General features: G+C 40.4%; 1 protein-coding gene across 2 annotated transcripts in view; it reads left to right on the top strand.

The window, feature by feature from the left end:
* The first annotated feature begins 946 nt into the window (after nucleotides 1-946).
* The window catches only part of TBPL2 (TATA-box binding protein like 2), a 49,578-nt gene continuing 34,442 nt past the window's right edge, over nucleotides 947-16,082 (top strand). For both annotated transcript variants that reach the window (XM_033952857.1, XM_033952856.1), the window contains exons 1-3: nucleotides 947-1,028; nucleotides 8,245-8,597; nucleotides 14,785-14,872. In XM_033952857.1, the coding sequence (XP_033808748.1) occupies nucleotides 975-1,028; nucleotides 8,245-8,597; nucleotides 14,785-14,872 (495 nt within the window). In that variant the 5' untranslated portion in view covers nucleotides 947-974. The remainder of the gene's footprint in view (nucleotides 1,029-8,244; nucleotides 8,598-14,784; nucleotides 14,873-16,082) is intronic.

Below are 16,082 nucleotides of genomic sequence, written 5' to 3'. Positions count from 1 at the left end.
CTAAAAATGGCCAGATTCTAGTAGCAATCTGTTCTAGTGCTGCTATATCTGTCTTGAAATAAGGAGGCCAAAATTGAACGCGATAGTCCAGGTGAGGTTGCACCATAGAGGGATACAGACAATAGCTGCAGAAAACCCATAGCACAAATAATTGAATTAAACAGACCAATCATTGGAAACCATAATATAGGGCCTGAATTTCCAACTTAACACTGCAATAAAAAATTACTTTCAGTCATTAGGTAATTTGAACAAGGTACCATGCAATCACCTCTGGGATGGATGTCCTTGCAGTATGTTTTGACACCTGGCCTGAATGAAAATAATGCTGCTGCTTTTATTAGTGTTTGGGTAGAATTAAATTAGTTGATGCAGTAGGAGATAAAAAAGCTTATTATTAAGCTTTTTTTCCCCCTTTGAACACAGAATAAAGGAAAAGTTTTTCTAAGACCATACAATTAGTCAGGGTAAAGATAAAAGAGAGAAGCTGCTCCTGGTCTGCAATTATCTATTCATAATTGAGCCAGGAATCCAGGTACCTTAACACCCCTACCATATATAACCATGGCCAGCTTCCTTAAGAAATCCTGAATTTAGGGACTTTTTTAGTTTTTGTAAATAATTTCTTCAATTTCAGAATTGAAAAGTGCTTCTGCAGACTAAAAAAAAAAAAAAAATCTTCTCTGGGGCTTTAAACTGGCACTAAACTGCAACACTATGGTTTAGTTTAGGAGAAGAACTCAAACTTTATGGCCAATGTACTTCTGGTTAAATCAATTACCCAATTTTTCTACACGAAAGGGACCGCGAGCCACCACCCACCCTTATATGAAAATAACTTTTCAGGTGGGGGACTAATTATTACCCAAACTGCTATCACGTGTAATGCCTCCAGAAAAAAAAAAAAGAGCGGAGTAAAAGCTAGAAAGAGTAATTTAGGATTTCTTTTCAAGAGAGCTGGGTTAGAATCTGTTATGGAAGGAGAGGCGTCGTCTCTCGAGCGTTATTTAGATCAGTGCGAGGTAGAGGTAAGAATCGGCATCATAAATACACCTATAGGCACCGCTATAGGTTTATGACTGCCGACCAACCAGAACCAGCCGCCGCTTATGAACTGGTTTGTTTGTTGGTATTGTTTAGGCCTGGGTGCGGGAAGCGCGGATTTGAACCGTGTAGTTCAAACTGATAACTTATAAATGGCTTCAGGCCATGAGAATGGCCGCGGTTCAGTACACAATCACGGCTGTAAGGGGCAAGGACTCTCGTTCCTTTCTTGTATCTTCGAACGTTGCATTTTCTTGTTAACATGAACGGCAGTCTCACTTTTTCTTTATGCTAATTAGTACAGTAGTCGGATTGTCCGTCTACAACCGTTCACACGCCTTCTTGGAAGCCACGTGTTGCTGAGGCCCTGAGGCCGCTCGTGCCGTCTCAAGCCGTCACTGTAGCACAAATATAGCTTTCCAGTTTAAGACAAAGGACCTCAGAGCACCGCACAGTAACTTGTTGTTGTTGAAGAGCGCTTAAAATTAAATGTGATCACAAGACAACAAATTGCATATTCATGTGAAAATACAGTAGAATTTTGCCTGGACTACCTGAACTAGATTACTCGTGACTAAAAAAAACCAAAAACAAAGTGGTTCTTAATTAGTCCTCAACATCAAGGCTGGTTCTGATTAGGCGTTTTAAGCAACTGCCTGAGGTGGCAAAAAAAACTAAACAAAACCTCTGACAGGGCACTAAAAGCATTTTTTTTTTTTTCTGTGTGAGTTGACACTTTTTACCATTTGGTCATGAGATCAACGGTACTGTCAATTCTAAGTGTGTAGGTCCTAAATAACCTTTGCCGTCTTCTATAACACATTTACAGAACTCTACAAAACTGACATTCGATGTGGTTATGATCAAACATATGTATTCATATTTAGAGAGTAGGGAACTCTAGTGTTTAAGAACATAAGAATAGCCAGGGTCAGACTAATGGTCCAGTATCCTGTTTCCACAGAGGCCAATCCAGGTCACAAGTAATAACACTCAATGCTACCGATTCCAGGGCAAGCAGTGACGTCACCCACGTCTGTCTGAGCCAAGTTTCCAAATTTATTGTAAATTTGATTAAACACTTATCAAAATACTAAGCGTATTACAGCAATAAAATAGGGGTAAAAATAGAATCAAAAACTACATTATTAAACAGATGAAATATACTCAGACGAACAAGACACAAAATAAATGTAATAAGAACAAAAGGATGGGGGGAGGACTACAATAAATACAGAAAAGAAAACATATGGGAGAAAACCAAAAGGACTAAGGGGTTAAATAAGAAAAGAATAGTAGCATAAATACATGTGGTTTTATTTTCATTAGTTAAGGGGAGGAGGGAGGTTGAAAATGTTTGTTGTTGACATATTTGTATATTTAAAGTGCTTTTGTTTGATTCCTTTAAGCTTAAATTCACTGTATTGTACTGTTAATGATTGAAAACTAATAAAGATTTACAAAAAAAAAAAAAAAGAATAGTAGCATAGTTAGCCAAAAGCATCAATGAATAAGAAGCTTTTTAAAGCTCCTTTAAATTTATCTAAGTTGTGCTCTGCCATTAACAAACTGAACACTGACCGTAGATCAAGCCAGTGGTGTAGGGGGAGGGGAGGGGAGGGGAAGGGGGTCGGACTGCCCCAGGCGCCATGTTGGTGGAGGTGTCGGCACCTCTCCGCTCCTCACTCCTCCCCTTGCCGTGCACGTGCCCCCTTTCTCCCATATCTCTAGTTCACAGCCGCGAGCAACAATGTCAACGTGCTCCTCGTGACCACGTTGTCTTTCCTGCTGATGTTACTTCCATTGAATTCCTTGCAGCGGTGAACAACTAGATGTATGGGGGAAGGGAAGAGAATGGGGGGGCGCCTCTCACCCTTGCTACACCACTGGGTCAAGCTGTAATTGAGGTGCAGCCAATTGCTGAACCACCACCAAAACGTCCAGAAAGAGAAGACTTGGGGACAGATTTGGGTTTTTGGGGGGTTTTTTTAAAGACATATTCAAGAGCCAGGAAAAAGCTTCTGTAATGGAAGTGAATACATACATATTGAGCTTGGACAAGGAATTCTGCTCATCTCTTACTATCTACCAGCAACATAGGTTCTGACATGAAACTTGACATGTTGCCTGCTTTGAACTCTTGTCCCCAGCATATCATTAAAATATTCTTTCCAGGATGAACTTTGTCCGGGATTTGAAAAGTCTGGTCGGGTAGGGAGGAAGTCCGCGTGTGCGCACGTCATCATGTAGCATCTGCGTATGCGCAGACTTCCTCACTGCCCAGCAAGAGCAGACAGTGGGGGGTGGGGGCGGGGATGGATGGAACTAGGCAGGGCTGGGGGGGTCCAGATTTTCTGAAAGGAAAATCCGGCAACCTTACTCACAACAAAACATCTAGACCAGTGATATTCAACCCAGTCCTCGGGGACCACCTGGCCAGTTGGGTTTTCAGGATATCCACAATGAATATGGATAACAGAGATTTTGAAAACCTGAGTGGCCAGGTGGTCCCCGAGGACTGGGTTGAATACCACTGGTCTAGACAATGATTTACAGGATGTAAAAGTTCAAAAGGTTAATGCCTCATTTACAGCAATTCATCTCTTATCAATTACTGTAGCAAGAGCAAGCTTGACTCTTGTCAGTTGATGGTAACAAGAATTATTGCAGACTCATGGGTCTTTCCCATTCTTTGCTGTGGTTATAGATGGTATCTCGCCAGTCTTCTACCATCTCGGCATCCATCTTTCATCCAACTCTTCTTCAGATCCTTGCTCTTCAAAAGGGAGTTAACCCCTCTTGCTCCATTGAGCCAGTTCCTCCAACTCGGAGAAATAGGGGCGCATTTTCAAAGCACACATTGTGTGTGATTGATTGTGATTTGAAAATGAGCCCCTTAGCCTTCTATTCAAGGCACTTTCTCTTTTCAAAATAAAATGAAAAATTGGGCCAAAGTGTACTTTTCTATCTTAGCCATTATAGAATTAAACCCTTACATTCTCAAAGTAAAATTCAAAATATACGCCTTTTCCACAATGGCAAAATGATTGGTTAGTCTCTGGATTTTATAGGTATTTTTCCACACATAATTCCTCTGTTTTTAGTTTATTAAAATTTGATATACCACTTAAAAGATTGTCTAGGCAGTGCTCTCTCTAAATTCTTTATACAAGATCCTTTTCAGAATTTCATCCAGCCTTCTTATAAATTAAGTTCCATGTTTAACCTTCCCAGTCTCTGGAGTTTATAGGACTATACTGTTCATTATTTCACATACGACAATATTCCTGCCTCTTCAAACAGCACAGTAAAATTTGTCACTTCAAATCACAATCTCCTTGCCACAAACTACTACAAAACATTTTATTTTCAGCAGGAATTTTCTTCTGTGTTGTGATGTACAGCACTATATATGTCTAGTAGCACTGTAGAAATGCTTAGAGGGGCATAATCGAAAGGGACATCTAAGTCCGTTTACGTCCATTTCGCAAGTCGTCCAAAGTCAAAAAGAGCCTAAGTCCCATTTTCAAAAGAGATGTCCAACGTCTTTTGACTTTCAAAAATCGTCCAATTATATGTCCTGAAGATCTGATCGTCCAAGCCACTAAAATGTCGATCTTTAAAGCACATTTTCGTCCAACTGTCCATCCAAGTCCAAAACGTCTAGAACAAGCCCTGTTGGACGTTGGGAGGGGCCTGCAAAGTGATGGACAGAAAACCCAGACAGGGCACCTAAATAGTGGGGTACCTTACAGGGCACTGCTGTGAACTTCACAAACAGGGTGCCATGGCTTCTCCTCACTACAGCTCCCTTATAGGTGACGGTGAGCCCCCCAAACCACCTCCAGAATCCCCTAGACCCACTTATCTACCACCCCAATAGCCCTTATGGCTGCAGGAGCCACTAATATGCCAGTAAAAAAGGGTTTTGGGGTGAATAGAGTAGTGCACATGTTTAAATATCAATGCAGTGATTACAGGGGCTTATGGGCATGGGTCCTCCTCTCTATGGGTCCCTAATCCACCCCCAAGATGACTTAAGTTGCCTCTGTGCTGGATGACTAGGCTTTCCTATGCCAGGTGGCCAGGTAATGATGGTCTGGAGGCTGAATTTTGTGATTAAAATTTTTATGGGGGTGGGTGGGGGGGGGGTCGGTGACCAAATGGGGTAGTGTGTGGGGAGTCTGCTTTATGTGTTTTCAGTGCATATCTGGTGAGTTTAGTTGGGTTTTTGTGACTTAGACCATGTTTCAAATGGTCTAAGTCACAACATCCAAGTTCCGTCGATCGTGGGCTGTATCACTTTTGGTTATACATGCTGTACGACTAAGTCTAAGCCAGCCCACGTCCTGCCCAACTCCCGCCCTTGACACGCCTCCCGAAATGCCCCATTTAGCTTTTGACGTTGAGCGGCACTATAAGGGCCTAAGTCGTTTAGAAATACATCCAAAACCCAGTTTGATTATCGGCGCTTGGACGTTTTTGAGAAATGTTCATCCAAGTGCCGACTTAGGCCGGTTTTTGGACATTTTTCTCTTTCAATTATGAGTCCCATAGTATATACTGGTTTTTCTGTGTAGTTACAATCAAAGCGGTTTACATATTTTAGGAATTTATTTTGTACCTGGGGGCAATGAAGTGTTAAGTGACTTGCCCGGACTCACAAGGAGCTGCAGTGAGAAACATGAAAGAGAGAATTAGTAAATCTCAAGTAATATAACTTGTGTTCCTGCTTTGCTACCCAAAGGTATAGGCCGAATATCCTACACCATCTAGCCGATGGTGTAGGCTGAGTATCCATTGACAGCCACCAAATACCAGTGGTACACTGGCCCCCATGAACCTTTCTGCCACAGACCTTGGCTGTACCAGTCACCCTGGCCTGTACTGGTCATCACTAGTCACCCTGATCACTCTGGTCCCTCTGGATGCTCAGATCAGGTTATAGGCTTACTGAGGTCTAAGCAGAAACCAGCATTGCTCCCCATTGAACTCCAAGAATTCCAAACTATTCTGTCCTGTTCTGGGATTCCATTTACTAGCCCCCCTTTTAGAGGTCCCTCTTTATCCCTCAAACTGTCCTCTAAAGGCTAAAAGGTTCAAGATGAACCTCTGCTTCTTGATAGGAGTCCTGTTCAAGTTTTTAAGAGGCAGCTGAGAGGATCAGTTATGGACTTAGGTGAACAGTAGGAAAACCTACAAAAACAGTCCTTTGGGGAAGAATGTTTCTCAATGTCCATAGGATAATGCAAATATCACTTTGTTCTTCTCAGCCTGCTATGTGTTAGCTAAATATATGAACCATTCCCACCTTGCTTAAGGAAGGCGACAGAGGGTAGTAGTCATTGGAGATAGCTCTGAGGAAAGTGATGTTACCAGTGGTGTGCCACAAGGTTCAGTTTTTCTTGGGCCTGTTCATTAACATTTTTTGTAAGTATGTGATTGGGCCGAGTAGTCGTCGCCCATCATACCATCACCTCCAGGCACTTCTGGTCATCTCTCACTCGCATACTTCTAAAACCCAACCAGGTTCTGAGCTCTTCCCTGGTCACCACCAGGTTCTTCAAACCTCTCTTGAACTTTTGGGTTTTCTGGCAGCTTCTGGCACCATTAACAGTCTCTCTGCTGGTTGCTACCAGCCACCATCAGTCCAGGGTCTCTCACTCTTCATCAGATCCTCCCCACCAATCATTGGACCTCTGGGTCTTTGGGCTGCTCCTGGTACCATTACCAGTCTCTCAGATGGTCACCATTGGCCCCGCCGGTTCCTCTCTAGTCCCCATCAGCCTAGTACCTCTGACTCCTCTGGCTGCTTCCTTCTGGATCTTCTGGCCACTTCCTCCAGTCCTCTGCTGGTTACTTGATAATCACCTTCAGCCAGTTGTCAAGCTTGAGTACTCTCCAGTCATGCCAAGCTCTAATGACACTACACCCTGAGAATGCTCCCAGTTACTCAGTCTTCACACTCCCTGAGATCTCTCCCAGTTGCTCAATCTTCTTCTGGACACATGTCCAGAAGATTCTCCTGGACCCTCAGACGCTCTCTATGAAGATTCTTCTAGTCACTCACTTTTCCTGAGGACCTCTCTGTTGTTCAGATTCCTTCTCTCCACCAGGCCTCCCTGCCTGTTATCAAGCTTGACCCTGCTCTAGTTATTGCCAGTTCTATTGCACAGGTTGATTTAAATTGGGCTTACTGAGAGTTAGGCTGAAGCCAGCATTCCTCTCCTTGAGGATTGCCCAAGCTCTCAAAGGCACTCCTTTTCGCAGCTCTTTTTTCTGAAACTGTTCTTTTAGGCACTTTTTTCTACTCAGGGTGTGAATGGACAGCTCCCAGGTGCCTCTGCAGGATTTTATATGTAAATGAGCTCCATTCCCACTACTGAGGCTTCCCTCTGCTGGCCAGTGACAGGATTTTTCACAAAGCAATATTGCTGAAGGGCTGTCTGGTAAGATTTGCCTCTATGGATGATACCAAAATCTATAATAGAACACAGTCAAGTGACCAGCTATAAAAACATATCACTGAGCAAAGGAGGGCGGTGCTTTGCTAGATACTGCCTTAAAATACTTGCAGCATCTGACATCATCCAAGGAGTGGAGCAAGTTCCCACACCCCTTGAAGCAGAATAATTTGAAGTTCTTAAAGCAGTTGTAAGGCGATCTTTAATTCACACTGTTTCCACTTCTCGGAGGTTAGTAGACAAGACAGTACAGAGAATAGTCACAACCAGACTGCAATTAGTCTGCCCAGACACTGGCAGTGATAGTCAGTGACTCATTTAATTAACTATTTGAGTCTGAAGGTTCTTACCTGAAAGTGGATTTTTTTAAATTTTATTGTGAAAACCACATAGAGGATCCTGTAGTCAATGTAATAATTTATCCGGGTCATGGGCTCATGGCAGGTGTTAAGATTTAGAAATTGGTTGTTTGGTGTCTAGATTTTTTTTCTCTATAACTTCTGGCTTTTGTTTATTTTTAATTAAAAAAAATAGTTAAAATGACATTAAAAGCTGCAAAAGGACAATGTTTCAGGTTTAAACCAAGTTCACTTTTTTTTTTTTTTTTTTAATAAAACTGGAAAAACTGCATTTTTCCATTACCAGTGTCACTTTGTCATAATTGAATACATTTGTCAAAGTACATCTAATACTTTACTTTTTCTCCTTTTCTACCTTCTCTCTATTCCCTACAAAGGATGACTTATCAGCTTCTAATGTGTATACACCTATGAGTCCCTATGACACAGACCTGCCTATTCAATCTGTTCCTGAGACATCATTCACTCAGCTTAATCGGTCAAGAGAATTGTCTGACTTTTCTTCTGTGGACCTTAGCTTTCTTCCTGATGACCTTCGTGAAGATCAGTCTCCCAATGAACGCTATTATGAGCGGCAACAAGGAGATCCCTGCAAATTGCAATCGGTTCCTGATCATATAGAGTCTCCACATGATGCTTCTAGAGTTTGTCCCTTACCCATTACACCTATGACGCCCATGACACCAATGACTCCAGTCTCGGAGGCTTCTGGGATAGTTCCTCAGTTACAGTAAGTATTTAGCTGAAATTTCACATCTATTTTTCTTTAGATTAATGCTTGAAAAATTATTCACTCTTCATATTTTATTTTATTTTATTATAGCACATCTCTTGATCAACTTTGACAATACAAATAACTGTTAATGTACATGAACCCAACTCTCCATAGCAATTTTTCTTGTAGCTTACATTCAATTTCAGAGATAAACTACTATGTTTTTTGATGGGACACCATGTTAAAAAACAAATAAACAAACCCCTCTTGTTTGTAATGCCATTCACAAGAAAACATCCCTTATTTCATTATAACATGGGAACCAGGTATATTTTAAGACAAAACCAAATTCTTAACCCCTCCCCATCTCATATCCACCTAACAACAAACACTTCCAAAATAACACCACTCTCCACCACAAGTCTAGGTGGAACGTCATGTTTTCATTCTTATCTCTCGCTGTTTGGAAGAAGAAAGAATGTATACGACCAGGCAAGGGCACACTGATAAAAACCAAACGGCCCTTGCCAAGGCCTCAAACCTTGACCAAACAAATTTAATGAAGTTGGTAGAACTGGATACACCAAAAGAGTTCTGAAAGAACGATCCAATCTTGATAAACACAAAAGTATTTTATTTAGTCTTCTTTCACTTCTGTGTTTCAAAGTTCACCAAAAATCACCCAATAAGCAAAACAAACACAGGGGTCTTCTTTTCCCTCCAGGTAAGTTGAGTTTATGGACTGTAATACTGTTCATAGACTGCACTCTGTCCAAATACTAAACAGCATAAAGAAACAAAACATTCTTCTTTGCCATATAGTTCTTTTCCTGCCCTCCTGCAGGTTTCAGTCTAGCCTGAGTCAACTGCAAGAGACCAGCATATCCCATTCAAGCCTGAAAGCATAGAAAAACTACACAAACTTTCAGCTTTGCTTTTAACTTTATAGTTCCCGCAATAAACACTGAAGAACCTCCCTGGATTTAACCACTATGTTGAACCCAGGGCATGGAATCTGTCCACCCGTATGATCAGTTTATATAGATCCCACCCAAAAGAATATCCCATTTGATCTATAATTTTTCTTCTCAGTGGACTTCATATTGCAAGGCTTGGCATAATAAAGCTTCTCAATATAAGTCGTCATATAGTTTCTCTTTATTCTTAGCAAAACAGTGGCCTTGATTCAGGCTTTTCAATTCACTGTACTACGGTATTCTTAATAAGTAGTTCCTTTTTAAAACCTTGCTTGCTATCTGCCTTCAATTAGGCTCAAAACCACACAGCATTTTACTTTTCTTTATCAGCAACAAACTTTTAGCTGTTCAAAAAATGTCAATTTCCACAAGGTCTTACATTACATTACATTAGTGATTTCTATTCCGCTTGTGCCTTGCGGTTCTAAGCGGATTACAAGTTAGAAGACTGGACATTTCCAGTAGCATTGCAGTACATATAATCAAGAATGCGTTAAGTTACAATTGTTATTCTGGACTTTTCCAGGATAGATTGGTAGTAGATAGTAGATAGTGATAGGTTGTTTAGACGAATAGAGATAATATTGTCCGGATTCTGTTGTTTAGATGAATAGAGCTAATACTGTCCGGATTCGAGGTGTTGCTGGTGGTGGTGTTAGGGTAGTCATGAGAGCATTTTCTAATACTTTTGTGAGGTTATGATGATGGGAAGTGTTTTTTGAAGAGATGAGTTTTGATTTCTTTTCGGAATGCTTTAATGTCTATTGATTTGTTCAGTAGATTGGTGATGGTAGTATCGATCTTTGCTGCCTGTGTCGCTAAAAGGCTGTCATATAGTTTCTTTCGTCGTGTTCCTTTGAGAGGGGGGTGAGTGAATAGGCTCTGAGTTCTCCTTAATCTGTGTGAGAGGTTACGGTGTAGTCTGTTGTTTAGGTAGCTGGGTGCTGTTCCATGTATTACTTTGTATAGTAGACAATAGAATTTGAACTGGGATCTTGTGCAACTAAATAATCACCACTATCATCGGAGGAATTCAAACCTTCCTGTACGTCTAAATCTTCAGAACATAAAGACAAAGTTTCTCTCAGAGCTTCCTGAGCCTCATAATGTGGTATGTCCTGCTGCTTTCCTGAAGCTGGATTAGAATTCCTGTTCACATGAGTCTTGCTGACTGGCTTCCAGTTCTGTTGCTGCTCTACTTTACTGCTATGGAATCTTCCTTTTCTTTCCCTGCAGTTGGGCAATTAAAACTAAACCCGGGTGTGATTCTATCTCTGATTGGCTGTGTATTTTTCTGTTTGCTGGGCTGGTTTAAACCAGTTTTCTGCCTAAGGTTGGCAGAAGCTGTTTCAGCTCTGGGTTTGGAATTTACCTGTCTTAGTTTAGCTGGGATTTGTAGTCTTGATTTTAACCTTTTCCTATCGGGAAATTCCAAAAATGTTGTTGCCATCGTATGTCCCATACTAATAAAGAGCCAGGAACACAAAATATTTGAATTTACAGTCTTATGACTTATTTACATTATGTTTACAATAGCCGTAAATGATAACGGTGAATAATACAAAACTTTGCTAAAATAATTACGATTGGAACCAGCGTAACATAAAATATATTATGATAGGAAAAGGTTAAAGGACCAGACTTCATGCTAGGAAACAATAAACAGGCATTAGGTAGCTTGGACCCAGTCTGAGAACTAGTTTTAGTCAGTATTTTCTATTTCTGCAGCACCCTAGGTTGTACACTGGGTGCTGGAATCTGTGCCAATCTGTGTATGTCTTTATCTGCCCCCCCCCCCCTCCGACTCTGCAGGTTTTCCTCAGTACTCACAGGGTCTTCCCTGTGACAATATTCAGAAAATTACATTGATTGAGCATGGGTAAATACTCATCAGTAATACCACAGATCCATTTTTCTCTAATATGTGTGACTGACTGTTGATCCCTATTTTGTATTAGGCACTTGTATGGTTGGATCATTTTTTCTTTAGACATATTTTTATTGTGGCCAGGATATTTTTTGGAATGGGTTGCCTTCCATCTGGGTATATACTATTCTAAAGGTTCTTAGTGATATTTTGAATTTTGTAAAAATGATGAAATGAATGAAGATTCAGATACTGAGCTTTGAGATTCTGTTGGTGTGGTTTTAATAGAGCAGGTGGACCCACAAGCAATTGTGATTAAGAATGAACAAAATGCCCAATAGTTCCACATCTAAAAAGTATATAGGGAAGAAATTTAGAGCTGACTTGGCAGAGAACAACAAAAAATAACCTAGATTTAATACTGTATTTAATGCTGTGGATAACTATCAGTTTTAATTGTACAGAGGCAGCTCCAGGTTTTCTTCATCAGTTCCTAAGTGTGCAATCCATTAAGATGACTTGACAACTCTTTCTATTTTCTAAAAATAGAATAAAACCGTTAAAATTCTTAAGTTTTGTTATCAATTAAGTTCTCAGTGGGAGTAGATTAACGTAACCCCCAAAAGCTGTATCTTCTGGGTTTTTTATTTTTGTTGTTGTTGTTTTCTGCTTTGCATTTAAGTGAAGATATGCCAAAATGTTTTTATTGCTGGTTCTGTTATGGACTGTTACTACAAAGATTAGACTGAGAGAGAATTTTTCTTTAAATGACATAAGACATGACTTTTTGCTCCATAGTTGGGAGATGTTTTATTGAACTTATTTCTTGCTAGCTAGATCTATGTTTTGGCATGTGTGTGTATGCCTAGATATCTTCATAGTGATTACACATTTCTCTTCTCCCTTGATGCTCCTACCCCACATGAATCATGTAGCAAGAAAAAGAGGTGATAGCCAAAACGGAGAAAAATGAAGGCAGATAGACTAAATGGCCTATCCAGTCTGCCCATCCATGACCTGCTTTCCCTTTTATTACCTGTGTACTTGACTCAAGCTTTCTTAAATTCAGATATGTTTTTTGGGTTTTTTTTAATCTCTCTAGCACCTCCACTAGGACGCCATTCATGAATTCACCACCATTTATGTTAAAAGTAACCTAAGGAAATACTTTGAATCTTGTCTCCTTTTCACCTCTATTCTATGCCCCCTTTTTCCAGAGCTTCCTTTCAACTGAAAGAGATTGGTCTTCTGTGTATTTATGCCACACAGGTAGTTAAACCTCTCTCTCATATCTTCCCTCTCCACCTTTATTCAGCTAAATGCAGCCCACTGCAACATTTTTCATCTGACACCCAGAGCCAACCATTGGTGTGAGCTCTCTTGTCAGGAGTCTGACATCAGGCAGAAGAGGAAGAAGACATAACTGCTGTCCTCTTAGAGTGCAAGATCAGTTTTGGGGGGAGTGGCATAGTTGGGATAGAGAGGCAGGAGGGGGAGATTTGGGGGGGGGGATATGGTGAAGGAACCAGAGGTAAAAAGTTTGTGTCTTTCTATGGAAACACTTGGGATGGGGACATTAAAAAAAAAAAAGGAATTAGGGTGTAGAGAGACAAAGTGGATGACAGAAGAAAGAGAAGGATTAGTATCCTGGGTGATGTGAAGGGAAACAGGACTTGGAAATCTTCCCTACCTCAGATTCCATGCCTGTGCTCCTCTTCTGCATGATACCTGAAATTCCCTAATGAACATAATCGGACATAATGCAAGGTCTAAATTACTTGCATGCATTCAAAATTTAGCATATTAAAAATGTCACATAATGGACAAATAACTTTTCTAGCTGTTGCCACAGACTACCTTGATTTGCTACAAGAAACTTGATCAAGAGTTGTGCTGAGAACATTTTACTAAGGTGTGCTAGCGTTTTTAGCGCATGCAGCAGATTAGCCCGTGCTAACTCTCATGCTACGCGGCTAGAACTTAATGCCAGCTCAATGCTGGCGCTAGCGTCTAGCATGCGCTATTCCGCGCGTTAATGCCCTAACTCACATTAGTTAAAAGGAGCCCATAGGTTTGTTTTTGAACATGAGAGAGTGTGGGTTGGTTCCTTTAAATGGATTTCTTGTAGCAATTTTGAAGGTAAATACGTGATCCAGTAATTTGAGGTTTTTCACAAAACACGTTTTTCTTTTAGGACTGGGAATCTTTAACACTAAGGGCTACCTCCCATTTAACCCAAGTTTTAGCTAGGACCAGGATTTTCAGTCTAAGTATTGTGCTTGATTATGGAAGTGAGACCCATGCCTTTTGTTTAAAACTTCTATAATATTTCGGAATACATGGTATTTGAGTTGATTTGGTAGACAGCCATATCAGTAGAGCATGCATTTATTCCTGTATAGGTAAATTTTGCCTTTTAGGGTATATAAACCCTGCTTGACTGAAAGGGGCCTCATCAGTCCTGGAAGGAGGTGAAATAATACTTTCCCTCCTTTTCTTTAAATTTGTTTTTCAGGTAGTGGTTGTGATGTGCATAATGAGTGGGGAGGTAGACTAGAGAGAAAAGTTTATCATCCTTGACATTTATCATCCTCTGACATTTCCAGAGTTGCCTCAGTACTTGCCCTTGAAGTCATACCCTAATCATGGAGCTTAAAATCTGAGAACTCCAGGCTATCACAAGGAGTTTGGGGATGTTTTGGGAGGATCTGGGATTGTCTGTCTTAGTAGAATCCCTCTTCATTGCTAAAAAGGATAGATGACATCCATACTTTTAAAAAAATGCAAGCAGTTAATCAAAGTACACATTGTATAAAATTTGTTCACTGACTTGTTGGATAAGCGGGATATCAAGTCATTAATAAGCATGCTGACTTAGTGGCTCCACAAGTTTAACCCCACATAATATGGCTTCTTTTGATTTTAAATTAATCTTAATATGTAGGAGGTCACTTAGGCATTGTACTAAGGCATATGCTAACCATTAGCAAATGAACCCTTTTAAATAGAAATAAGGTTGCTGAAAGTAGCACACTGGGATAAGACAAGGCAGTATGGTAAAAACACAAAATATTGACACTCGTGCTCCACTGTAAGACAGTAGCCTTTAGCCTTTATTTTTATAGACTTTTGGTTTGGTATACCTACAGAAATCACTTTAGGTGGTTTAGAGGCTCTTATGTTCTTGGAGTTAGCAAGTTTATAAGTTGAAGCAATTTGGAAAAGTACATAAAGTAGCAATTATGTATTTATGCTGTATATAAAGTCAGATCAGTAGTCAAGAAAAATTATAACAATGACAACTTAAACTTAGGGTTTTGTTTTGTTTTTTAAGCATCTTTATTTTTATTCTTTATAGAAACATAGTTTCAACTGTCAATTTGGCTTGTAAATTAGACCTGAAAAGAATTGCTTTGCATGCCAGAAATGCAGAATATAATCCAAAGGTAAGTGGTTATAACGCATGGAATCTTCTTTACTGTAGGAGGATGTTAAACTTGGGGGAGGGATGTAATTTCCCTGACATATTTTGCAGTCAGTTGTAACACCTGTAAATTATTTTTACCAGAAAACAGGAAAAATGACCCAAATAATTAGCTGAATGCACATCCCTATTTATTATCTCAGTTCTATAGTAAATTCATTAACATGCCTTAAAGTTAGGGCACACAAATCATTTTAATGCCCTTTAACCAATCTACAGACATTGCTGTGTGAACTGGTGCATTGTCGTGATGCAAGAACCTTGAGATGGCGAAAAGTTCAGGTTGTTTTCATCTAACTTTTTCATACAGCCTCTTCAGCACTTGGTTAACTGTTTGTCCAGTTGGTACAAATTCATAATAAATAATCCATCTGAGATCAAAAAAGGTTAGCAACATTGTTTTGACTCTTGATTTGGATTGATGAAAATGTTTTGGTCACGGAGAATTGACTGACTTCCATTGTGCACTTTGATGCTTTGTTTCAGGGTCGTATTGGTACAACCATGTTTCATCACCAGTGATAACACAGCCCAAAACATCGTCTTGCCTCTCTTGGCAAACTTCAACTCTCCTTTGCTTTTGTTTATCAGTAAGCTCCTTCAGGACCATTTTTGTTTATACCTTTCTCATGTCAAGATTTTTAGTTAAGATTTTCCTGTTTCTCTATCGATGTTTAGTTGGTTTGCTATGCGTCTCACAGTCAGCCAACGATTTTGATGCACAGTTCAACAAATTTTTGCAATGTTTTTGTCAGTTCTGCTCATTATCCCAGGACGAGCAGGCAGGTATTCTCACTAGTGGGTGATGTCATCCGACAGAGCCCCGATGCGGACGTCTCACAAGCATACTTGCTTGAAGAAACTTCAGAAGTTTTGAGATACCCGCACCGCGCATGCGCGAGTGCCTTCCCGCCCGATGATCCGGGCGTGTCTCCTCAGTTCTTTTCTTTCCGCGGAGCTGAGAAGTTTTGCTTCAATTCTCTGCGCTGAGTGAACCCGTGTTCTTGCCTTCTACTGCCGCGGTTTTGAGTTCTTTTACTCTTTATCGTGTGTTTTGTTCAATCGTTTATTGTTTTTCAAAAAAAAAAAATTTTCTTCCGGAAATTCGGCCGCGTGGCTGAGGCCCCGCTCCTTCGATCTAGCGGCGGAGCTTTTTCGGCCTATGTCCCGGC

This window comes from Geotrypetes seraphini, chromosome 7 (assembly GCF_902459505.1).
Source record: "Geotrypetes seraphini chromosome 7, aGeoSer1.1, whole genome shotgun sequence".
Classification (NCBI taxonomy): Eukaryota; Metazoa; Chordata; class Amphibia; order Gymnophiona; family Dermophiidae; genus Geotrypetes; species Geotrypetes seraphini.
The sequence above is the reverse complement of the archived record's forward strand: the minus strand, read 5'-3'. Positions and strand labels throughout refer to the sequence as shown.